Below are 25,407 nucleotides of genomic sequence, written 5' to 3'. Positions count from 1 at the left end.
GATGAAATGTGCAAAATAAAATCCTGTTTGGAATCACCTATATTGTATAATCAAGCAGTGACCAGCCATGAATAAAAGGAAAATGCAGAATACACTGATTTTTTGAGTATAAAAAAAAATCAATAGCACCATTAATCATTTTCTTTTCCTAGCATCATTGCAGATTTATTTTGCAGATGATCTGACTGAAGCCACAGGGAGAGCAAAAAAACCAAGCTGGATTAAAAATTTTATTAAATAGCTCCATTCAAGAGTTTCTGATTCCTTCTGGAAGAACCAGAGCAACATTCTATTTAAAACATGTCTTTTATAGCTTAGGTTCTTTAGTTTCTTCTGGGTTTTTTTGTTCATTTAAAAATCTCTATTAAAAGCTTCCTGTTCACAGCATAAGGAGAAGGCACCGGTCCCTCAACTGATCTAAATTATTGATGTCAATAGAGCTACACTAATTTACAGTATCTGAGGCTCTCACTACTGATTGCTGCCCCAAAGAGCTTGCCATCTAAACTCATCATACCACAAGAGATGGAGAGAGGACTCCAGAGAATGAGGGCACTTGGATAGTACAGTACATGTCATGTTAATTCATAGCTGTTTGCCTATTTGGGTTTTTTTATAATTATGTTTGGGGAGAGGTTGGCAGATTGTTTGTTTTGGGGTTTCTAAGGGAATGATCAAAAAGATCATTGTTTGCAGAAGAGTGGATGCTGCATTGTGTGACCAGCTAGCAAGTGTGAAAAATCAGGACTGGTGGGAAAATCACAGATATATACTCAGACAAAGGGTTTTTCTTCTCCCAAGGACTGCAACACAATCCCAGAGATGATTTTTATCTTCTGAATAAAAGATGCAAAGTATATGAGAGTCAAAACATCTGCTTGCAAAGCTAGTGGTTATTTTTAAAGGTACAAACTATCTAGGCTTTTTCAAATAACCAAATATTACCATAAGCAGGTTGTTGGGTACCCGTAAACCACAAAAGACTAGAAACCAAATAGATGTCAGAAGGGGTGTGTCTACCCAGCAATGTTATTTCGCAATAATGGACATTATTCCAAAATAACTACGCAAGCATCTACTCAGCAATTTCATTATTTTGAAATAACAGGTGGCTTATTTTATAGAAGTAAACCTCTGTGAGGAACAACTCCTCTTCCAAAATAGCTGTTTCATAATAGGGGCTGTGTAGATGGGGCAGCTGCAGTTATTTTGAAATAAGGGGCCTCCAGCCCTTCCCAAGGTGCCCAGCTAGCCATTCTGTCCACACTCAGCCAAACGCTATGGGCCCCCCTTATCCTGGAGCCCTTAAAGCTGCAGCTTCAGGGGAAAGGGCTTGTGGCAAGCAGCAAGCCCTGACAGCCTTAAGCCACCCAGCAGCTTCCACTGCTTCCCTTTGGCCCACAATGAGCCAGTCTGCTGGTCCCACCCATCCCTCTGCTGCTCCCAGGGAGAAGTCAGACAGCTCCCAGGAGCCTGCCTGGGCCCAAAAGAGACTTACACCTTCCTGGTCTGGTTCAGAGATCCAGGACCTTATTGAGATTTGGGATGATCAGACCAACTTCCAGGATCTCCATGCCAGACGCCGGAACGCCGATGTTTATGGCCACATGGCTGAGAGCCTGGCCAACAAGGGGCACATCCTCACTCAGGAACAAAGTCAAAGAGCTCCACCAGGCATATGCCAGGGCCCAAAAGAGCAGCTCCCACTCCAGGGAAGAACCCCACACCTGTCCCTACTTCGAGGACTTGGACCACATCCTGGGGGGCAGAACAGTCCCTTTCCCCCCTTCACACCCAGTAGTGGACTTGGGGCTCAGGACACCCATTGTCGTCCTCACGGAGGACAAAGACATGGAGGAGGAGGAGGAGGAGGAGAAGGAAGAGGAGGAGCTGGATGAGGTGAGCTGACCCTGGAGCTGGTACCCAGTGCCCTAGATGTGTTCCAGGTATTGTCTGAGGCTGGGGAAGATACATCAGGTGAGTGCCACATCTGTACACAGTATTCAAGATGTGGGTGTACCATAGTTTTATACAGGAGCAGTAAGATATTCTGTGTCTTATTTTCTATCACTTTCTTAATAATTCCTAACATCCTATTTGCCTTTTTGACCGCCGCTGCACACTATGTGGAAGTTTTCAGAGAACTATCCACAATAGCTCCAAGATCTCTTCCTGATTTGTCGTAGCCAAATTAGCCCCCATCATACTGTTTGTATAGTTGGGGTTATTTTTTCCAACGTGCATTACTTTACACTTATCCACATTAAATTTCATTTGCTATTTTGTTGCCCAATCACTCAGTTTGGTGAGATCTTTTAGAAGTTCTTCACAGTCTGCTTCTGCTTGACTATCTTGAACAGTTTAGTTTCATCCGCAAACTTTACTACCTCACTGCTTACCCCTTTCTCCAGATCATTTATGAATAAGTTGAACAGGATTGGTCCCAGGACTGACCTTTGGGGGACACCACTAGTTACCCCTCTCCATTCTGAAAATTTACCATTTATTCCTACCCTTTGTTTCCTGTCTTTTAACCAGTTCTCAATCCATGAAAGGACCATCTCTCTTATCCCATGACAATGTAATTTACACAAGAGCCTTTGGTGAGGGACCTTGTCAAAGGCTTTCTGAAAATCTAAGTATACTATATCTACTGGATCCCTCTTGTCCTCATGTTTGTTAACCCCTTCAAAGAACTCTAATAGATTAGAAAGACGTGATTTCCCTTTACAGAAACCATGTTGACTTTTGTCCAACAAATTATGTTCTTCTACATGCCTCACAATTTCATTCTTTACTATTGTTTCGACTAATTTGCCCAGTACTGAAGTTAGACTTACCGGTCTGTAATTACCAGGATTGCCTCTAGAGCCCTTTTTAAATATTGGTGTCACATTAGCTACCTTTTAGTCATTAGGTACAGAAGCCGATTTAAAGAATAGGTTACAAACCACAGATAATAGTTCAGAAATTTCCCATTTGAGTTCTTTTAGAACCCTTGGATGAATGCCATCCGGTCCCGGTGATTTGTTAATGTTAAGTTTTTCTATTTGTTCCAAAACCTCCTCTAATGACACTTCAATCCGGGACAGTTCCTCAGATTCATCACCCACGAAGGACAGTGCAGCTTTGGGAATCTCCCCAACATCCTCAGCCGTGAAGACTGAAGCAAAGAAATCATTTAGTTTCTCCGCAATGGCTTTATCGTCCTTGATTGCTCTTTTTATATCTCAATCGTCTAGGGGACCCACTGTTTTTTTAGCAGGCTTCCTGCTTCTAATGTACTTAAAAAACATTTTGCTATTTCTTTTTGAGTTTTTGGCTAGCTGTTCCTCAAAATCTTTTTTTTGTTTTGCTTTTCTTATTACACTTTTACACTTGATTTGACAGTGTTTATGTTCCTTTCTATTTACCTCACTAGGACTGGACTTCCACATCTTGAAAGATGCTGTTTTGTCCCTCACTGCTTCTTTTACACAGTGGTTAAGCCACAGTGACTCTTTTTTAGGTCTCTTACTATGTTTTTTAATTTGGGGTATACATTTAAGTTGGGCCTCTATTATGGTGTCTTTAAAAAGTTTCCATGCAGCTTGCAGTGATTTGGCTCTAGTCACTGTGCCTTTTAATTTCTATTTAACTAACTGTGACGGGTGCACCCGCAGACAACCCTGAAAGCCGGGGGAAGAGAGCGGAGACCGGCTCGCTCCCCCGGCAGTGCGGCGCATGCACCCAGGTCCGCCCGCTGCATTTAAAAAGCAGCCAGACCAGCTGGTCGGGGGCGGAAGCGGCGGAGAGCGTGGGGCCGGCTGGGGCATCCCAGAGAGCGACCGCAGACGCCGGCCGGAGGAGGACCCTGGCGGGGGCGGCTGGGAGCAGGGAGTCAGCCATGGCGTCCCCGCGGATGACCGCGGATGCCGGCCAAAGGAGGAAGCCGGCAGAGAACCTGGGCAGCAGCGGCGGAAGCAGCTGGGAGCATGGAGCAGGTCCGGGTGCCCCAACAAGTAGTTGCAGACGCCAGGCGGCGGGCAGAGCAGCCCCCAACGAGAGTGTGGAGATGACCGGCAGGCGCCGCGGTAGGGCGACCTGGGGTGCCGAGTTGGCAGAGGCAGCCAGGGAGGTTGCTAGGAGGCGAAGGACTGGGACGCCAGGGGAAGAGTGGTCCAGCCCCAGGATTTGCACTAGACCCAAAGGCGAGACGGCCCAAGACGCCGGCCCCTTGAGCGGCACTTCTGACAGATCTGGAGGGGCCGTGAGTAACCCCCCGATGGGTGCCAGGTCCTCCCCATCCCTGATTATGGGGACTCTCCCCCAACCGTGGGGAAGCGGATGGCTTGCGGGGGGGTAGGTTGGTCTTTCCCAAATAAGTTGGCGTAGACCGCGACCTAACCCCCCTCAGAGCACAATCCTAAAGCAAAGCTAGGGAGTGGGGCCTCCGTACAGTAAACGCGAGGACCCATTCCCACACGAGTTGTGGGGGGGAAGGGGGAGGATCCGTGACACTAACCTCCTCATTTTTGTGTAATTCCCCTTTTTGAAATTAAATGCCAGAGTGCTGGACTGCTGAGGTGTTCTTCCCACCACAGGAATGTTAAATGTTATTGTATTATGGTCACTATTTCCAAGAGGTCCTGTAATGGTTATTTTCTGGACCTGATCCTGTGCTCCACTCAGGACTAAATTGAGAATTGCCTCTCCTCTATACCAGCTGCTCCAAGAAGCAGTCATTTAAGCCATTGAGAAATTTTATCTCTGCTTCTCTTCCTGAGGTGACACGTATCCAGTCAATACGGGGATAATTAAAATCTCCCATTATTATAGAGTTCTTTATTTTGGTAGCATCTCTAATCTCCCTCAGCAACACTGTCCTGGTCAGGTGGTTGATAATATATCCCTACTGCTAAATTCTTATTGTTGGAATTATATAATTCCTATAATTGACCAAAGAGTGTCTGGAGAGGCCTTCCATACTCATGACAGTGGGGTGCCTCCCTCCACAAGCCACCACTAGGAGGATGGGGACATGGAGACACACACACACCCAGCATGCCACACACAGCACACAGGCATGCACAAGAGAACAACATGGGGAGTCACAGGAGCATATGCCGCTCACACACCTCCCCCCAACACCCTGTCCCCCTTTCCTCCAGCAGGCAGGAATAGAGGTTCTCTCCCTGCAGGATGCCACCACTGCCAGACCCGGTGTGCGCTTGGCACGGAGAGAAGGCCAGTCACTCCATGGCTCCCCCTCGCATCTGCAGGATCTCAGTCTGGACAGCACCTTCACATGCTTGCTTGTCTCCAGGACAGGAATGGTAGTGAGGCTTCCCCCTTGGTCATCTGGGTCCCTGCAGACAAGGGCCCACTGGCTAGAGCGCACATGGCCTTGCTCCAAGCACGTCACCTTCGTCTGAGCTGAGAACTGTCAATTTTGGCTCAGAGATGAGGGCTAGGCTTCAGGCACAGTGTCTATGGGATGACTGACAGTCTCTCTTTATTCTGCACAGCCAGACCAGCTGCGAGAGGAAAGCGGTCGACACCACATGGGGCAGTCTCTCGAACCCGAGGCACTGGAGACCGATGGATAACTTCCAGAGGGAGCACCTCACAGCACTCCAATCCATGGAGGTGACCCTGGACCACAGACTTGAGGAAGACATTCAGCTGTGGCGAGACACCTGGTGGGAGATGCTGGATCAGGGCCACGCCATGTGTGCAGTCATGCAATCCCTGGTCTCCAGCGTGTTGCCTGCACCTGCTCCCACTCCTACTTCTACTTCTTCTCCAATGTGCCCCCCACCGCAGACTGTGGCCACCAAGACCCCACAACTGAGACAGTGGGATCACCAGAGCAAGGCACCATTCCTAGCCCCAGCCCTGAGCCTCTCCTCACCCCTCCTTCCACTTTCACCCTCCCTTCTCCCTCCTCCCAGGTTCCTTCCCCAAGCCCTCCCCAGCTATTTTGCCCCGAAATTTTAAAAAAATGATGTTTTCCAAAACAATCTGCCTTTTTATTGTCTATGCAAGGGAGAGAGGTGGATGGGGAAAGGGAGGAGTGTGGGAGGAAAAGCAAAGAGGGGCAATGCACGGGCCCGTTGTAGGGAGGCCCAGAGGAGAGTGTCACTGGGGTCCTTGTGAGAAACTCTCACAAAGGGCCTCCCAGATGTGCACAGGCCTCTGATGGGCCTGCTGGTTGGCAGACATGCACAGCTGCTCAAAGACCCTGCCAATCCGGTCAGCCTTTGCCCCCAGTGCTGGCAGGAATGCCTCCCCCGTCCTCTCACAAATATTGTGACGGATACAATACAACATGTAGCCACCACATGTGGGATGTTCTGCTCCCCGATGTCCAGCTGGGTGAGAAGGCATATGAACCATAACTTCAGCTGCCCGAAGGTGCCCTCAATGCCCATGCGGGCCCAGCTGAACCTAGTGTTGAACTGTTCCCTGGAGTTGTCAAGGTGGCCTGTGTAGGGCCTCATGAGCCAAGGCAAGAGAGGGTCGGTCATGTCGCCAACCATGCACTGGGCATGTCCACATCCCCAACTCTAATAGTGCAGTCAGGGGGCAAAGTTCTGGCATTCAGCTTCTCAAAGATACTTGAGTTGCAAAAGACACGGCCATTGTGTGCCTTCCCTAACCATCCGATGTAGATGTCAGTACACTGGTCCCAGTGGTCCACAATGGCCTGCAGGGTCATTGAGAAGTACCCCTTCCAGCTAATATACACAGAAGCCTGGTGATCGGGGGCCTAGATGGGCATGTGGGTGTCATCAATAGGCCCCTCACCCCACTCTGCAGTTGCGGAAACCCATGTTGTCAAAGCCGGCAATGATGGGGTCCACATCGCCAAGGTTGATGACCCTGCACAGCAAGATGGTATTGATGGCCTGCACCAGCTGTAGAAGGAGAAAAACAAACAAACAGATGGACAAACAAACAAAGAGAATCACAGGGTGGCCAGAGCCCTCGGGAGGTCCCCAAACACATTTCCCCTTCCCCCCATGTACCAGAAGCAACCCTCCACTTACCCCATCCCCGACAGGGATTTGTTAGAGCAGGATTGAAAAACCTCCCAGGGAGGGGGCTTGCACCACCACCACCACCACTCTCCAACCCCTCCTTTCCCAAGAAAACCCCATTCCAGCAGTCCACCCCCTCTGCTGAGACAATAGCCCGAGTGCGCCATACTGGCAGGACCAGGGGCCTGATGTTCAGTGTCCTCACACAGAACTGGTTCCCGATGGATTAGTAGCTGTCCAGCATGGCAAGCTTCACAGGACTATGGCATTCCACTTCTGGAGCAGAATGGTGGGTCTTGTATAAATGTCCTGTCACCTGAGGGCAGGGACAAGCCACTCACAGAGCTCCAGAAATGTGTCCTTCCTCATCTGAAAATTCTGGAGCCACTGCTGGTCACCCCACCTCTCCATGCCGAGTTGGGTCCCACCAATCGGCACTGGCGTCCAGGCGCCAGAAGCGGCAGTGAATGTTGTGCAGAAAAGGGCGCGCAGGATCCAGCAGCATGAGCTGCGCTTGCAGAGAGGCCAGGGGGGTCTCCAAAATGATCTGAGGGTTGGATTCCTGCAAGGCCTGGGAGACTGCCTGCAGAAACTGCTGCATGAGGTGCAGCACAAGCTGCAGTAGCCATTGACTGCCCAGAGGCAGCTCCAGCTCCATTGCTGAATTGCTGAGATGTCCAGAAGGGCAACCACAGCAGGCAAAAGAAAAGGCTTTGCTGTCCCTTGAAGTAGTAGGCAAAGGAAAAAAGCCTGAGATACTACTGTGCAGGGGGGTCCCTTTAAGCAAGATCCTCAGATAGCCTCAGGCAGCAGTCATGGGAAGTGAGTGCTGTCCTGATGCCCTGCCTGAAGTGCTTCTGGGTGGCCTTAAATGCAATTTAGCATCCAATCAGTGTGGACACTCTACTTCAAAATAGCTACGCACTATTTCAATGAGCATTTGCTGTGTAGATGAACTATTTCGAAATACGCTATTTCAGAATATTTCTTCCAGAACAGCTTATTCTGAAATAAATGTGCCATATAGACATAGCCAAGAAGTACAAGAGACAGAGAGAAATCCTAATCTCCTGTAATTTTTTTTAAATTTCATACTCTTTTGATCTGAGCTTTCTGGCTTCTCTCTGTCCCTGCCTCTTTCCATTTTATAATTTAAATAGAAATATTTCTTACAGTTTTGTTTCATATTAATACAGAAAACAATGCAAATATGTCAACAAAATGGAAAATCATTGCACTTCCTCTCACTTATCATAAAATTAAGGGATTTAATATTTTATTTTTAAAAAGCTGTAATGTGATACATAAATAAAACAAATACTTTCTTTTTGAGAACCAGAAGTAGCTTATGTCTTTCTCTACATGTGACTGAACTAAAATCATACTTTCAGCATTGAGTGCTATAATAGATTCCCTCTACGCTATATCTGTTCCATAGAGGATTTCTGTTTCAACACTTGGACCAGGATTTTTCCTCAGAATAAAATAAATTAAAAAATTTAATTTCATTTTATTTAAAAAAAGGAAAAGAAGCCACCCAAAAGAATGGGAGATAATATCATCGGGTATGTATATTTATAAAAAATGTGTACCACTTGTAGTCTGTTAGCTAGTGAGTATTTTAGATTTCATTATGTTGGATTACATGCAGCATGGGGCTACTGTTCCTGTGTGGGTAAGCATTCAATTTAAATCAACTATTCCCACTTTCCCAAAATTATCTTGGGAGCATGGAAAAAGCATTACAATTCTTTTTAAATCTAGCTAAACATATGGCTACTTCAGTCTATTAACACAAAACAGGAATGCACATTCCACAGTAAGCAAAGGTATTTTACTCCAGCAAGACTGTCTTCCTCTGATACGCCAGCAGGGGGTTCTTCTGAGAGTTCTAAACTGAATTTGTAACACAGCAAGATAAGTTATTTTGAGAATTTTTGAAAACAATGTTAGCAATCTCTGTCAGATGCACAGAGCAATCCTGATAGCTATCGCTATCTGGTGAGTAAGATAAGAAAAGGGGTATTTGTGATGAATAAGTTCAAAGGTTAGCTATTAAACTGAAGTCATTAAACTACAGACCAAATTAGAGTGTGATGCACAATGTATATAAATAGGACAATGCTTACAATGCTTACTGTGTTTGAATCCTTTTACATTTGATGATTTAACAAAGTGGGAGCAAGCACTTTTTGTTAATGAAGAGAAAAATATTTTATATTAGGGTTTTGTTTGTTTTTGTTAGTTTTTTTTTGTGGGGGAGGATGGTTTGGATTAGAATGCGGAGAGTCTTTCATCTATCTTACTGGCTAAGGAGGGCTAGAGAAGAGTTCATTCAGAGCCATCATTGGTACTCATTAGGTAGCATGAAGTGTTGCTTGCTGCTGAGTGATGTGTTAAACTTGCTTTCAGAACTGAAGCTGAATATACTTGCTCCACAAATTTCGTTGCTGAGCTAGGGAAAAAAGTAGGATCTAAACAGGAACCAGGCTTCCCGCCTGAGGAGGCAAAACTTTATCACTAAACCAAAAGACCACTCCTGCTAATTATATTCTGGGAAACAACTCATCAAACTGTTTTAACATATTACAGGATGTGTATTGCTCTTTGATTAGCAAATGGAACTCAGAGCCTTATGAGTTCAAAGACTTGGAACAACATACAGGGAAAGTTTGTGTGGGGTGTGTGTGACTGATATTGGCTGAGCACATGATATGTTTTATTTCTGTGTAAATTGGTTCTGATGCTGATTTGTCCCCAGAACTGTTATGATGGCAACAAGGAGAGAAAAAAGATATTTAAAAATAAACTAAGTGTATGAGCACAAGTGTTTCAGTTTAATATGTGCCCTCACCCTTATGTATGTATATGTGTGAAAATTAGCACGGTGCAGAGGGCCAGCAGAAGGCCATGCACTATCCTAGTCCTCAAAATAGGTCCTCAGTGGGATTTAAGTGCTGTATAAACTTTGGGCTTATCCTGAACAGGGTGTGAATTTCTTCCTCAGTGCAGATTTATCAAGAATACCAACAAATGGTTGTATCCTTAAGAAATAAAACCAAAATGTTCCATCTGGAAGGAATTATGTATTGTGTATTAATTATTAAGTTCCATGAAATTGCCTAAGAAAGATACAATAGTTTTAAAACATAGGAAGCTTAATTCAAGGTAGAGAAATTATATTTCCCAGGGGAAAACTTGAGTCCATTTGTTTTTAAAATCTTCATTTCACTATAGTATTTGGAAAGAGAAGGGGGTGTTTGTTTTTTAAAGTGCTTTGAAGCATTTTAATTTTGCCCTTGGACATCTCTGAATTTCATTTTAATCTCATAAACTTAAACCTTCAGTAGTTTAAGTAATTATTAAACAGCTTTTGGAAGATTAAAATTTTATTAATGATTATAGGATGAAACTAAATTTATCAAATATTCACCATACATTCATGATCAAAATGTACGTGGCCTCGAAGTATAACTGTTTAAACTGCCTGGGAAGGAATTAAGGGATAAGAAACGAGATTTGAGAGATGGCAAAGGGGTACATTTCATGGACTACTGTGCTAGATGAGAGGCGTGGACAATTTAATTCCTTACGTATGTATGTGGACCTTCAATTTTTACATAGATTTTAACGTCAGAAGGGACCATTATTTATTACTTGTGTTACCAACCTACCTAGATTGCCCAGTCATGGACCCTGAGCCCATTGTGCTAAGTGCTGTACAAACACAGAACAAAAAGGCAGATCCCAAGAATCTCACAGTCTAAGTTGGTGAGCTAGTCTGATCTTTGTAACATAAATCATAGAGATCTGAACGTTTGAAACATTTAATTATATAACTCTGATCAATACAGTATATTTGTACCCTACAATCTCCACTGATACAATACATATGTTTTAGTAGGAGATGGAGTTGTGTGTTTCATGTATCAAACAATCATTCAAATAACTCCCACTTTTTAGGTGTAGCATGCCATGCTCAAAAATAAGAAAGACATATGCTGCTGCAGAGACATACCTGGAACAGGCCTCGACAATCTTCTCACATTTTGGATATATAGCTCTTTCACACATAGTATTATATAATAGTTAAATGAAAAATATGCACCATTTGCCCATCCCAGAAGTTTTAATATATATTTATGAATTTATGCAAATGTATGGACTTGATTCAGCTTTGACTGAAGTGAATGGCAAAACTTTAATTCACTTAATTGATACTGGATCAGGCATGTTTCTTTAAGTGCTGACAGCTGCATTAAAGTTATTGTGTTAGAAGTTATATGTGCAAAACCCACATGTTGCAAACCAGCTACATACTGGTTGCACATTTAAGAAGACAATGATCTAAATGTAAAATATTGGGGAAAAGCAAGGGCTATTTTCCCATGTTCCCAAAATATCTGTTCTCTGAGTTTTAAACAGTCCAGAAATGTCCAGTCAATAACGAATTGATCTACTCTCTCTCCTCTCCTCCCCCATTTATATGACCTGCATCAGAGGTACCAAATTACATCCATCCAGATACCTTGGGTTCAAATCAAATTAATATGTTATTAGTTTTGCCTTTTGTTTAAGACAAAAGGCAAAACTTTGTCCATGCCTCTCATCTAGCATTGACAAAATAAGATAAAAACACAGCGGAAAGCAGGCAGAGTGAAGAACAAATACAAAGAGAGAGAATGTGAAAAAGGAGTAGAGAGAGGATTATTGTAAATCAAAAAATAAATATAGCATATACAATAACCAGGGGACACAAATATGCTAGCTTTGTTTTAGAAATGTTCTTTCATCTATGATATATAAAACACCTTTGCATCAGGTAAGATAACTTTTTATTTAATTAAATTTCCCTTAGAAAATTACAAGTAGGAGGGAGAAAAGATTTGTGATCTAGTTTTGTAAACAGCAAAAACAGTTTGAAAGTCTTAAAAAACACTGAACTACTTGAGCTTCACCTAAGCATAAAACCAGATTGTACCTCCATAGACTTGCACAAGGGCGGGTCACCTGACTACAGATCTCCTCTTCCTCTGCACAGAGGACATACACCGTAACATTGTGGAGGCTTCCCTGCATGTTAACAGTCATGTGGAGGAGTGCGGGAGTGAGAGGAAGGGCAACTGAGGAGTTGCACATTGCCTCTGAACCCCTGGAAGTTAGCTGGACACGTTAATCTGGGCCCAGGCCCTGGGAGCTGCTATTGTGGCCTTGGACTCCTTGATAGTCCAGCTCCAATAAAGCCATAGTTCCAAAGAGTGAGGACCTGTGGAGTCAGATCTTCTGTGTAGATACGCCAGATGACCCAGGATTCACCAGCTTTGGTGTGGGTCTTTCACATGGCAAACCCAGTCTCACCAGGACAATTTGAGGCCCTCTCCATGAAAAACTCCAACAGGGATTTCCATGTCGCTTCTCCTGTGGTTTTTCACAGGGAGGGAAGCAACCTAACCCATTGTGACTTGCTGAAGAATAGATATCCTGGCCCATTATGTTCCTCAGTCCAGAGATGTAACAACTTTGAGTGTCTTTTTCTTCCTCAGAGTTCTAGAAATTTCACATGTACCATGATCATAAAGTAAAAAATAAATTACTTCAGTTTAGTTCATAATTTATGCTCTTGGGGCACACATTGCCTTTGGTCCATGTACTCCTGGTGAAGTAAATGGAATTTGAGAATTTTCATTCACTGTCTAGGATCTTATGTAAACACTTAACTTACTTAAACTTTGGGCTTACAATGCCCATTATCTGGCCACTCAACCCACCCACCAATGTATAAATTATCGAGTGACCCATACAGCTATGACTCTGGGTAATGCCAGCCTTCATGCACGTTGAATAAGTAACTCCCCACATGGATACAAAAATGTGCATCTGAATCTGATCTACAAAAATTATCTGCTGATAGCCACATCCACAGATATCCACAGATTTACAGGCCAAGATGAGGCCCTGAGGCACTCCCCCATCAGAGTACAGTGTGGACTCTCCACTTTGTTCAGTCTGGAGCCTGGTGGCATTGAGATTACTGGACACAATCTCCACGCACTCAGTTGCAGTGCCTGGCACCTCAGCAGACCAGAGGAGCTTTACTAAGGAGAGTGTGCTTAACCCCAACTGCCCTGGATAGGAAATGCCCATTACAGAGAGACATTTTGGGGAATTTAGATGCAAACTAACAATTCTCTATTGAATATTTGCACATTGAGATTTCCATAGCCTCACAACTTTGCCTGATGTAGGCAGATTTTCAGGAGGATAGCAAAAGGCATATCCCTAACACCAGAGTGAACTTCTAAATTTCAAGACCTGGCTCCAAAGTCTGAGGTGCTAGAGCTCCTAAAGGAAACAGCTGTAAGATTTTTTTTTTTTAGCAGAGGCAAAACAATGTATATTCCTGCTAATTTTGCTCTCTGCTATACCTGAATAATTTTAGCCAAAAGTCACCTGAAGTAGACACCCAGCATGGAACATTTCAACCCAAATTATTAGAACAGGAATGGGGAACCTAAGGTCCGGGGGCCAAATGCAGCCCTCAGCTTGCCTGGATCTGGCCCCCAAGGCTCTGGGCTCCCCCTAAGCATTGGGGAACCCCTGCTGGCACTCCAGCCCCTCCATTGCATCCCACTGTTGCCCCATGGGGCTAGAGCACTGGCCTGGGCCCACCTAGGCTCTGGTGTGCAAGGGAATGTGGGGAGCATCTTTTTCATTCTCGCACTGGGGGACACATCAATGAGGGTTTTTTGTTTTGGTTTTGCTTCTCACTTGTGGGTGGTCCCCGACTGATTTTTTTGGGAGTCAGTGGCCCCTGACCCAAAAAGATTCCCCACCCCTGGATTAGAAGATGAGCAATAAGCCACTGAACACAGGGTTTTATAATGAAAAGTTCTAGCAGTCTTAATGGCAGACTGTGTTATCTTCACCTGTAACAGACAAGAAAGATAGTGAGTGAAAGGGCAAATAGGTGAAGTGACTTACAGGGTGACTCAGTAGATTGGTGGCAGAACAAGGAATGAAACCAGGTCTTTTAACTAGACAAAACTCATAATTCCTTGTTAATGGGAAATTTTCCATGAAAAGGAGATTCTAAAAATGATCATTTTGGAAGCACTGAAAGGATGGTGAGCAGCTGTGAAACTGAAAATAGTCTTGTCAATTTCACAGCTGCTCACCATTTTTTCAGTGCTTCCAAAATTAAACTGACAATAGTCTTGTCAGTTTTACTCAGCAGGTGCCAAGGATCCTGGGGGCCCACAACTGTGGAGCAGTCTCACCATGTGGACTGTCACAGACTGGGCACCCTAGGGCAACCAAATACCAGAGCCAGCCAATTTTCCAGGCTGACTCCTGCAGCCCATGGAGTCATCTTCTCCAAGTGTCAGGAAGCCTAGGGAACCAGCTGGCCTGAGAGTTTTCCAACCACCTTTACTCCTGAAACCTAGTCCAATGGTCCATCTGTGATGGGGCATTAACTCCACACTAATCTAGGAAGGGTTAATGAGGCTGAGAAGGGATCAAATAAGCAGATATTCTGCTCAGGTGTGGCCTTAGCTAGATTATTAACCCTGGACTGATGATAGAGCTCAGTGAAGAAGGACCAGGCAGGGCTAATATAAAACCATAAAATTGTCACGAGAAAAAGACTGCAGCATGGAAGCTCTCAGCCACTCTCTAGTCTAGGCATTAGAAAGACAGAGAAAAAATAGAGAGTACAAACCCTAAAGGAAGAAGTTTACCCAGAGGGTGGTGGAATGGAAGCTTGAAAGAGAAGGCATATGGACAGGCTCATGGAAGTGGTAGCAAGGTGGGATACTATATAACTTGGCCACTGATTAGGGTATCCCTGAGCTGGAACCTAGAGTAGAGAGTGAGCCTGAGTTTCTCTATTAGCCACTGGAGAAGAGGCACATACAGGACAGTGACTGGGAAGACTGCCTCAGACAGTCTGAAGGGAGAGACCGTGATACCCGTGAAGGAGGAAAACACATGGTGACCTACTGGAAGCAGGAAGAGGAGCAACAGGATGTGTGAACAAACAGCAGGGTGTGTGAACAAGCAACAGAAGAGGGTTCTGAACCTGCAAGGAGTTAACACCCAGAGCTGGAAGAAGAAGGCCTCCCAGCAGTTAGTTGCATCTCATGACACCATCTGTTAGAAGTAGCCAACTGGAAAGGAGCTTGTAGCAGACCTAGTGTCATTAGCAGAGGTTGGTGCAGCCCTCTGCCACACATGTATGAACTGTGCTGTGATTTACCTGCCAGAAATCAAAGGACCCTTTTCAGAGGTCACAAAGATTAGCCAGGACTAGACTGAAGTAGAAGATACTCTAAGTATTTCAAGATCTTTAAGAAAAATCACTGAGACAAACTTTAGCCATATCATCACTTTACATCGGCATACATTTTCAAAGCTAATCTTTTCATAGAAAAGGTCTAGGAATTTACTACATTTATTAAATCAAAGCTTCAAAATTGAGAGAGGGCAAAGAAAAAGAGTTAAGGCTGGGTCTGGACAGGAAAAAAAACTATAAAATGTTTAAGAAACAGACAAATTCCAAGCTCTGATTTTAAGGTTTCCAGTTAACCTGTCTCTTAGTGCATTTAGAAGACTTAAAATCAATATTTGGCATGAATACCCTAACTGAGAATCAACAATGCCATAAGTGGAAGGGGATATCAGCATTTTGAGCTGCAAATAAAGTAAGTCGTGTGCCTAGACTGTTGACTGATTTGTGGGACTTTTGAAAGGAAATCACAAACAAAGGGATTGCATCACCTAAGGAGGCACACAGAGGGCAAATCTTCCTGTCTTTATTCTCAGGGGAAACCCATTGAAATCAATACACCAAACTCATGTGAGGAAGGAGAGCAGATTTGGGCTATAGTTGGACTCATATCCACTGTTCCAACCTGAAAAATTTGGCAACTTTATAAACAGAGGGTTGCACAACCAGAATGGGGATGCCTTATGCGCACTCAGAAAGTTTTGCATTAAACTGCCTTATATCTAAACACTTGAATAGAAAGATAGGAGTTATGCTATCATCTGTGCAGAATATTTTGCTGCTCAAGGACTCTGCATAACTGCATATTGTATGAAAAACAAACTAAACAATGATTTAGGTTCTTAAGCAACCTTTATTTTTCTTCCATGGACTGAAATAGAAATCAGTTTTCAATAAGCCGACCCGGCTGTCTTCAATTTTCCAAATACAGCAATGAACATAATATCTGGTTAAATAGTGTTTGGCTCTGAGTTTCCAACAAAATTATGAACATTTCTATCTCCAAAAGTTCAAACAACAATTCAAAATAAAGGCAAAGCCTCCAATTATCACTCTAATATTGTACACCCAGGGCTAATTTATAATTTCTAAGGCACCCTGGCCGAAATGTTCAGACTTGGTTGCTTGCCAGTGTTAAGAACCAGAACTCCAGTGGATGTCAATGGGACCTTCGGGTCATTCGCCCTTCTGAAACTCAGGCACCAACATCTATATGCCATTTATGTAGGCACCTAAATAAGTGACCCGCGTGTCAGAACGTGATTAAAAACTCCTAGAGAAAATTACCCAAAAGCTGCAGGTGCTCTGAAAAACAAGCCGCGTAGGTGCCTAACGTTTGGCAATCGAGTCTGACCATAAAGTGTAAATGCATTGAAGGTCACCCCAAACCCTATATTGCAGAGATCCCAACCAGACCCTTTCCTTGCAGCTGCATGTTCATGGATCCGTCTTCCAAGCCGGGCCATATGCTTTAAAAAACACATGCGATGAGATCCGCAGGGTCTCCTGGAAACATCGCCAAATCCTGCGCCTCCTGAGAAGAAGCCAGTTTTGCCTTCACGCGAAGCATCCTCCCTCCTCGGTCCGGGTCACTCTCAGGAAAGGAAAGTCTCCGCTGGGTCACGTCAAATTAAGCTGCTTTGATCCACTGCGCCCTGGCGGTTCCTAGTTCCCGGGTAGAGCTCCCTGCTCTGGGCTGCGCTCGCCCTGCGAGCTCCCGGCCAGGTCTCCCCCGGGCTGCGGGCGCCTGGCCTCCAGGGAATCCTCGGAGCTGGACTCGGTGAGGTTGGCCTCTGGATCGCTGTCCACGGCGGCGCCTGGAGCCGGCTCCTTGCCCACCCGGCTAGCCGAGGGGCTGGCGAAGCAGAGCTTGAAGAGCACCAGCACGGCCCCGACCAGGATCACCACAGTCAGCACAGCCGTGGCCACCAGGAGGAAGACGTGAGTGGAGGAGGCCGAGGACTTTACCTCCCCAGCTGCACTTGGCTGGGGGCTGGAGGGCGCAGCCAGGCCGCTGCGGACAGTGCCCCCTGCAGGCAGGGTGGCGTTGGGCCCCGCTGTGGCCGAGCCCCCGCTGGGCCCAGGGCGCACACAGGATTTCTTGTCAGGCCCCGGGGCGCAGGCTCCCGGCTCCACGCAGGCTCCAGTGCTGGGGCAAGGGCACAGCTGCTCCCCAGCACCCGTCCAGTTGTAGCCGCCCTGGCCCAGCTCGCAGACCAGCCGCACGTCTCCCCGGGGCTCGGGGCAGGCCACCAGGAGCTGGGTGCCCGGGGGGCTGAAGTCCAGCGCGGCGCTGTGCAGCTGGTAGGGGAGCGCGTAGAGCAGGCGGCGGGCGCCCTGTGGCCGCGGGGCGGGGCAGGTGCCATTGTACTGGTACTTACACACGTAGCCTTGGCTGCTGTAGTCCCGGCAGGAGCGCTCCCGCCAGCCCCAGCGCTTCAGTCCCCGGCGCTCCATGGTGACCTGCAGCCCCGCGCACCCCTGGGTGATGCACGACTTCCTTGGCTCTTTCACCCACTTGTCCAGCTCCTCGGGCTTGTCCTGCGGCGCCCGCTGGGGGCCCGACAGCCAGGAGAAGCCCCGCAGGGGCCGGTCCTTCTGGGTGCATTGCTGCGCTAGCCTCACCAGCCCCAACCAGAACAGGCAGGGCTCGGAGCAGGGCTCGGAGCCGGGCTGGGCCGCGGCCGCGCTCAGCAGTGCGAGGATGTCCTGCACTTCCGTCTGCCCGCTGGCCGTGCTCAGCGCCCCCCCACGCCCAGCGCACTCCTCCTGGGCCTCGTTGAAGGGCACCTGGGCGAAGTGGACACTGTAACAGGCCCCAGAGCCGCCGCACCAGGTGTGGTTCCCCCTGGGCTGCTCCGCACCGCCCAGCACCGAGCTGGCCTGGAGGAGGAGGCACAGGGGGATCGCTCCGCGCATCTTCCCTTCCCGCTGCGAAGTGGCGAGGCTCTGCAAGCTCCTGGTCTTCCCAGTCCAAGCTGGACTCAGCCCCAGCCAACCCTTTCTCCTTGCACCGCCCTCGCCTCCTCCAAAGGAAGTGTAGCAGGAGTGAGGCTTGACCGCACATCCTTGTTTTGTTGAATGACAAATCGTTTCCACCATTAGGGAAACATTAGATTAAACAAGACTCCCACCCAACCCACCTTCTTTCCTTGCCTCTGTAACCCACACACATAGTGTTACACCTCCATACCCCGGTAAGCCAATGGCACAGTAGCGTGAACCGGGCATAACACAGGTGGGTACAAGCCCATGATCATCTTTCAGGTACTTCAGCTCCAGCTGTGGGAGCTTGTCACTGACGGAAAGTCTAGCTTGTATTGCCCAGTTCCATACAGTTCTGGCAATATCTCTCAGACTTAGCCTATAAGGACATAACATCAGTTTAGTTCAACTGGTGCAAATCCCTAATTAGGCGCACACACTCCAACCTGTTTAACTCTTAAATTTGCTTAGCTTTGGTCAGGAAATTACTGAATTAAGATAAACTGATTTAAAGAAAATGTTAAACTGATTCAAATGTGTCTACATTAGGTGGCTGCTGTGGTTTTCACTGGACTGATTTCTAACATCTGCAATAATATTCAGTCAATGTTCAGTTTTCTTCATGTTCTTATACCACATCCTTCCTCTGATACATTATGTCATGTGACTAGCAAGTGGTTTCTTCTCCAGTCCTCTCCCTGGAGGGGAAACTAACCTGTGTAGTAGTGTGTTCTTTTGTGTGATTTATTACAAGCTTCCAATGTTTGGGAAAGGAACTGCATTTTGCACGTAGAACAAAAAGTGATGAAGTTTGTGGTAATTCTTAATTTCTGTGGAAATGAGTTTTAAAGCCTTGGATCAGTTCCCAGGAAGATGTAGTTTCCTGCCCAAAGAACTATAAAACAAGTAGACCCTGTATTAGTTTCTTTGCCATGTAAACTCTTTGGAGTAGAGACAAATGAGGATTATTAATTGAATCCAAATAAAAACAATGGTCCCTGCATATCCCTATTGCAAGGTTAGGGTCTAGGTTGAGACCAAATCCATTTTCACTTGTGACTGCAAGTTAGAATTTGAAATCTAATGTTTAAAGATAAAAGGCAACCATACTAACTCACTGCAACATGAAACCTGGAAGCAAAACATGTTAATAATACGGTTGACATCTTTAATAAGATTTAAATTTCCTCTAATAGGAAGCTTTCCCAGTGAACAGAGTGTTTTTAAAATGAATTAAGACTAAATTGAATCACATTAATAATTCTGGGCCATATTGCACTACAGATTTTGAAGCAGAGTTTCGAACACATTTAGCTTACACTTTGTAATTGTTGATCTTTCACCAAAGTAAAGTGTGTGCCAATATCATCACTGCCACTGTTATTACCATTATTTTGCTAAAAGATATGAAAGTACTCATGTGAAAAGGATTTCATGCTGTAACTGGGTATATGAGACTTGTTATCATCCAGATACAATTGCAGCATGAGGAATCCAGTAGATACTTTGGTTTACAAGAGGCTCAAATGGAGGCAAGGACACTGACTTCAGAACTGTGAATTGGCTTGTTGGTCACAGCTTTTACTCAGACCCTCCTTACCTTGGTACTCAGTTGTTCAAATAGTGATTGAGGCTGTAGAGAGGAGAACAAGGGTGGTGAGTGAGAGGGCAGAGAGCGGGCATGCCTTGGAAAGAGCACTGGCTCCAATTTCCCATCTTGCTGCCCACAGTAGCTGGCTGGGCACAGCCAGGAGAAAATTGTTTCATGAAGAAGGGTGAAGTAAATTATTCCTTCCTCCGAACAAGTGGGAAAGGGTGGCATTATGAGTCTGATTCACAATTTGCTCTTTGGACTATGTGTGGGGCAGTGCAAGGTTAAGGTTTAAGGTACAATGTAGGATTGTGTGAGTAAGAACTACTTGTATGAGTAAAGATTCCAGAATTAGGCAGTACTATATTATATGTCCTTACATAGTCTATTAGCTACTCATGATAATGTGGTGTGTGCTCAGGGTTAACAACCAAAAATTAAACAATACATTAATTTTGCCTTTTACTGTTAATGTATTATGTATAAAGGCTATCCATTCCTGTGTCCATCACGAGGGAATCTGGTCCCCTGACACAAACAAAAAATGTGTCTTGGTTTGTTCTTTATATTAGAAATATCAGGTCCCTGCTCCTTCCTCTCTGCTGGAGGGCCATGGCAAAAGGTTGAGAAATGTGAATCCTGATAGCATAAAAGATTATAAACTTTTCTGCTTAAAAAAAGAATGTATTTAGTATTTGTGAGAGGTACTGGACTGATGGCTCTGGATGGATACTAGTGGTCATTATTTAGGCACAGAACAGCAACAGCAGCAAAATAATTCCTTACTCCACCAATAGACCTCAAACCCCATTCTAAACAATCTATATTTAGGAATGAAAAGGCAATTCAGTCTCCAGTCCCATTCACTTCTTGGCTTCTCTTCTGAAACTGCCCGTAAGGGCAGTGATTGAAACCAACCATGATTGCTTATCCACAAGCCTACGTCTAAACTATGATCCTCTTGCGGAAGAACAAATGCAAATGGTGCACTCATTTGCATATGTCATGCACTCATTTGCATTTTCTCTTCCTTTCCCTTTTGCGCAAGAGGTTTTTGCGCAAAAAAGCGCTGTGTAGATGGCACCTTTTTGTGCAAAACCCCCTTTTTGCGCAAGAGCCATTTGGAAAAAACCTCTTTTTGCGCAAAAAGGTGCCATCTACACAGCGCTTTTTTGCGCAAAAACCTCTTGCGCAAAAGAGAAAAGAAGAGGAAATGCAAATGAGAGCACAACATATGCAAATGAGTGCTCTATTTGCATTTGCTCTTCTGCAAGAGGATCATAGTTTAGACGTAGCCAAGGAAATTGATAGAACTACTAGTTTATTTCACATTGACTTTATATTTCCAAATAACCTAGGCTGGATATGGATCAACAGCTCAGAGATGGCAGTCTAATCATCACCTGTGACCTGAGCCATCCACTTCCTCTCGGAAAAACAGAAACGTGAGTACGCTGGGAGACAGAATGCTTAAAACTTAAACCAGCACAGATTCAGAGAGAAAAATATGCTATTTGCTACTACTTCTGCTCCCAGTTAGACGAATGTAACAGTGGGGAGAACCACAAAACTGAATCAGAGTAGAAGTAAGCATATTTTAAAGTAAGGAATAGCTCTAATTAAGCTCTCCAATTTTTGAGTGCTTTTGCTTTACTTTTTTAATTAATTAATTTAAAAAGCATTATCTTACTAAGCAAGCTTTTCCATATCCTCATTGCTCTTTTTCCAAAGTATTTCTTTTTTGTTTAATCTGACAATTGCAAGAATTACTTTTATACAAGCACTATTATCAATCTATATGAAAGGCACTTAAAACATCTGTTTTATGAAGAAGACAGTAATAGATGTTATGCAGCAGTCAGTTGCATGATATCAAATATGGCCATTCTAATTTTTTATCAAAATGTTATGCTTAAATGAAGCACACAAGATCTTTTATGGGGGAAAAGGCAGTACGCTGCATTTATTGCATATGCTTTTCAGTCACACACACACAAAACATCATGCATACATCATCCTGCCAAATGATATCATAGTTACCAGTCCAGAGTCTGTGTCAATTTAGCAGCCAGCTAGATCGAGCATGGGGGGGAGCGGGGCCTTTTGTTGGTCGCGATCCGATGCTCCTCTCAGGATGGTGTCTTGGCAAGACGAAACCCAAAATTCCATAGCAAAGCACCCTGCTATTTAGAATTCTTCTTCTCTGTTAAAATCCATGGATCCCACTCTGTCAGCTTGTGACCGGAATGTTATTTTGTTGATGTCAATCGTTCCCAAACATCTCTTCAAGAATCATCCTGTTATCAATCGTCCTTTTGGGGGTGCCCGCTCCGCTTCAAGGTTCATCGATCTGCCAATCTGATCCATTCTTTGACCGTGGGTATGCACTGACGGTTTCTCTGCTCTTTGCAGTCTGTCTTTTACAGTTTGTCTTCACCCCACATTCTCCCCCTTCTCTGGCCATCTGGCTTTAACAATGAACTTCACTCTGTATCTCATTCATACAAACAGTCTCTCACACAGAATCCTTTAAAGGTAAACAATACTGTTTTATATTAAGCAAAATCAAAATCAAAACAATTCACATCGAAGGCCTGGGCCTTCAATATTTCTAATCTTATTAACATAGTCACAATACCCAGAACTCTGTCTCTTTATTTACTAAAACTTTAGAACAAGGAACTATAGAAGATATATACTTAACTAAAAATTTGACTTACTACAATATTAAATATGATTTTATATATATATTGTCAAACCTAAAATTCAAATATAAAAAGAATAAAGCTGTCAGCCCTAAAAAAAACCTTAACAATTACTTTAGTTGTGATTGTGATTTTTGGGCTATAGCTTGACTCTCTACTATGGTATCCTTCTCCAGTCTATCTACATGATTTGAACTTTTGAGAAAAAAATGTGGCAAAATCAGTTTTCTTTTATTATTAGCCTGGGGCATTTTGTCTGCTGTATAGCCCTTGATTACCACAGTGTCTATCCTTTTTTCTGATAAGACTTAATGGAAGATCAAGTGAGATATTAATAGAACATCTTGAATTTTTATAGGTGAGCTATAATTATTTTCCTGTGATTGCCAAAGAAACTGATCAGCTGTGAGTATGCACATATTTTACAACTGAGAGGGTTAAGGAATACATTTTCACTAGACTGAAAAAGGGATTGTAGGCTGTTGGCATACCTCCATCAGCCCAGGAAGTGCTAGAAGATGAGTCAATAGACACAAGTCTCCTTCAGAACACAGTTTTTTAATTTAAACAGAGACACAAAAGAAAGCTACTCCCCTGTCAAACCCAGGTTGTAGGGCCCCAGAGGCTTTTTCCTTTGTGACTCTCTCTGCTTCAGGACCTGGCACAGGAGCCAATCTCTTCCTGCAGCTTTCCTCTAATTGATATATCTCAATCCTTCATAGACATCATCTGACCCTTTCCTATCTGGGGCTAATAATGGAACAGCCAGACTGGCAGCTGGCACTAGAAGGGACAGGTTCTCCCTTTCCCCCATTGCAGGATACTCTAGTTTAAACTAATCTTACTAAACACTATATTTTGTTTTCTAGATGCTTAGGGAGATGCAGGAATCAGTCCACCCATGCTGAAGACAAAAAAAAATGAATAATTAGAATGCCGCTGAAGCGTAGACAGGTAGGCCAGCTAAGATGCCTAGTGGCATTCCTTACCCTCACGGTGATCTGGGAAAGTGGTGTGCAGACATGCGAGGTTAAGTTCTTCTTTAGCAGATATTGTTTCCTTTGGAGCAGCAACAAAAGAATTCATCTGATTCAGTATTTCCCGGTCGCTCTACCGCACTCCCCATTTACTGCTCAGGCAGAATGGCTCAAGGAAGCTCCTCCCAGCTCCTGTAGTTTTGCTGCTGTTCACTACCCCAGCCATACTGCCTTGGCAAACCATGCCAGAATTTATTTCTGACATCCAACCATTCTGTTAGAGCTAAGGGCTAAGTAAGAATTTATCCCTAAATTACCTTACACTAATTGGCACTCTGCACAAATGAGACTCACCATAATTCCTTTTGACATGTGGTTTATTGGGGTATGATATAACAGTTTCAGGCAATCACTGCCGCACAATACTTACATCATTCTTGAAGCACTGTTTCAGTAAAATAATAAGCCCCACCCACATATCACATATGAAATCCTATAGCAGCATGGAAGAGTATTGACTGATTATATGGTCCATAAGTGGCCTCTACGGATATACTTCAAGAAAATGCTTAGGGTGAAATACTGACCCAACTCAAGTAAATGAGACCAAGACTGCCTTCTTAACCTCAGTGCATTCTTATAAGGAAAATCAAAAGATTAAAGTTTCCACTTAGCACTTATATCCCATGCTACAATTTTACAGAAAACAGGCAAAGAAAGGAAAATGAGAATTTCTGTTCTACCTTAACAACTTGCACAATCATAAAAATTCACCTTTTAAAAGGACTACTTATGAAGTTAGGAAGATACAACCCAATAGGAGTCATGCAAGTTCCTATCTGTCATTATAACAATTTCCAATGGCATTGTCTCATAGCTACTGGGTTATTTCCCCTGAAATAAAGCATATTTCACAATAATTGTTGAATCAGTGTGTATCATATACATTTTAGCTAATCATTAGATGAAAAATAGGACAAAATTAATGAAGTGAACTTGTACATATTTATTATATCTCAAAACCCTATTATTTCAGGTATGTATTTTTCATGCTCACTTTTAATAATTACAGAAGAAAATAATTTGTATTGTTAAGAATTCTGTTTACCTTTAATGATAAGTTAGTAATGTAAACTCCAGTCCTGCAATAAGCTTCAGGAAGGAGGGTCCCCAGCATCTGCACGTAAAGTACACTAAATCACTAGTATGTCAGGGCGGCCTCACCCTGCCCCCGCACCAAGGGAAACGCTCGACAAACGCTGGACAGAGCGGCGCGGGGCTCCCAGGCGGTGCAGCGCATGCTCAGGCAGTGGAACAGACAGATTAAAGGCCGTGCCGGCATGCCTGGGGGGAGGAGATGGAGACACAGGGGGAGTGGCCAGCGTCAACCCGGAAGCACGGGATGGCCAGCGGGAGCAACGGAGGACGCCACTGGAGGGGGATCCCCCTCGAGTCTGTGGGGGCAAGGGGAAGCCCCAGAACTGCCTAGGGAACGAGGGTGAGGGGGGAAGAAACCGCCCGGAGAAAGAGTGGAGGAGGAGGTGGCAGCTGCAGAGCAAGCAAGGAGGTGATGCGGAGCACCAGAGCAGGGCGACTTGGGTGATTCCCAGGGAGGATCCAGCTGCCCCCTTGAGTGAGAAGGCTCACCCTTGTGGAACGCGGAGGGAGGCCCAGAGGTCCCTGAAGTTGGGAGCGGCACGGGAGTCCCTACGCCAGCGGGATAACAACACCTTGATGGCGAAGAAGCCAGGGGCCGGTGAGATCTGAGGGCAGTGCTGCATCACGGAGGAGGAGGCACAGCACCTAGTGGGGTAGGAAGAGGCCTAGGGAGGGAGCAAGT

At 44.9% G+C, this 25,407-nt stretch overlaps 1 protein-coding gene across 1 annotated transcript; it reads right to left on the bottom strand.

The window, feature by feature from the left end:
* Positions 1–16,142: 16,142 nt before the first annotated feature.
* On the bottom strand, positions 16,143–18,361 carry CLEC14A (C-type lectin domain containing 14A). Its single transcript, XM_075926897.1, has one exon. It carries the CDS (start codon positions 18,226–18,228, stop codon positions 16,975–16,977), a length of 1,254 nt encoding a protein of 417 aa, XP_075783012.1. The 5' UTR covers positions 18,229–18,361; the 3' UTR covers positions 16,143–16,974.
* Positions 18,362–25,407: the final 7,046 nt, after the last annotated feature.

The sequence above is a fragment of the Pelodiscus sinensis genome, chromosome 4, assembly GCF_049634645.1.
Source record: "Pelodiscus sinensis isolate JC-2024 chromosome 4, ASM4963464v1, whole genome shotgun sequence".
Taxonomy (NCBI): Eukaryota; Metazoa; Chordata; order Testudines; family Trionychidae; genus Pelodiscus; species Pelodiscus sinensis.
Note: the sequence above shows the minus strand (reverse complement) of the source record. Positions and strands in the feature narration are given on the sequence as shown.

Coding starts and splice junctions, on each gene's coding strand:
- CLEC14A (XM_075926897.1), bottom strand. CDS start 18,228: ATGCGCGGAGCGATCCCCCTGTGCCTCCTCCTCCAGGCCAGCTCGGTG.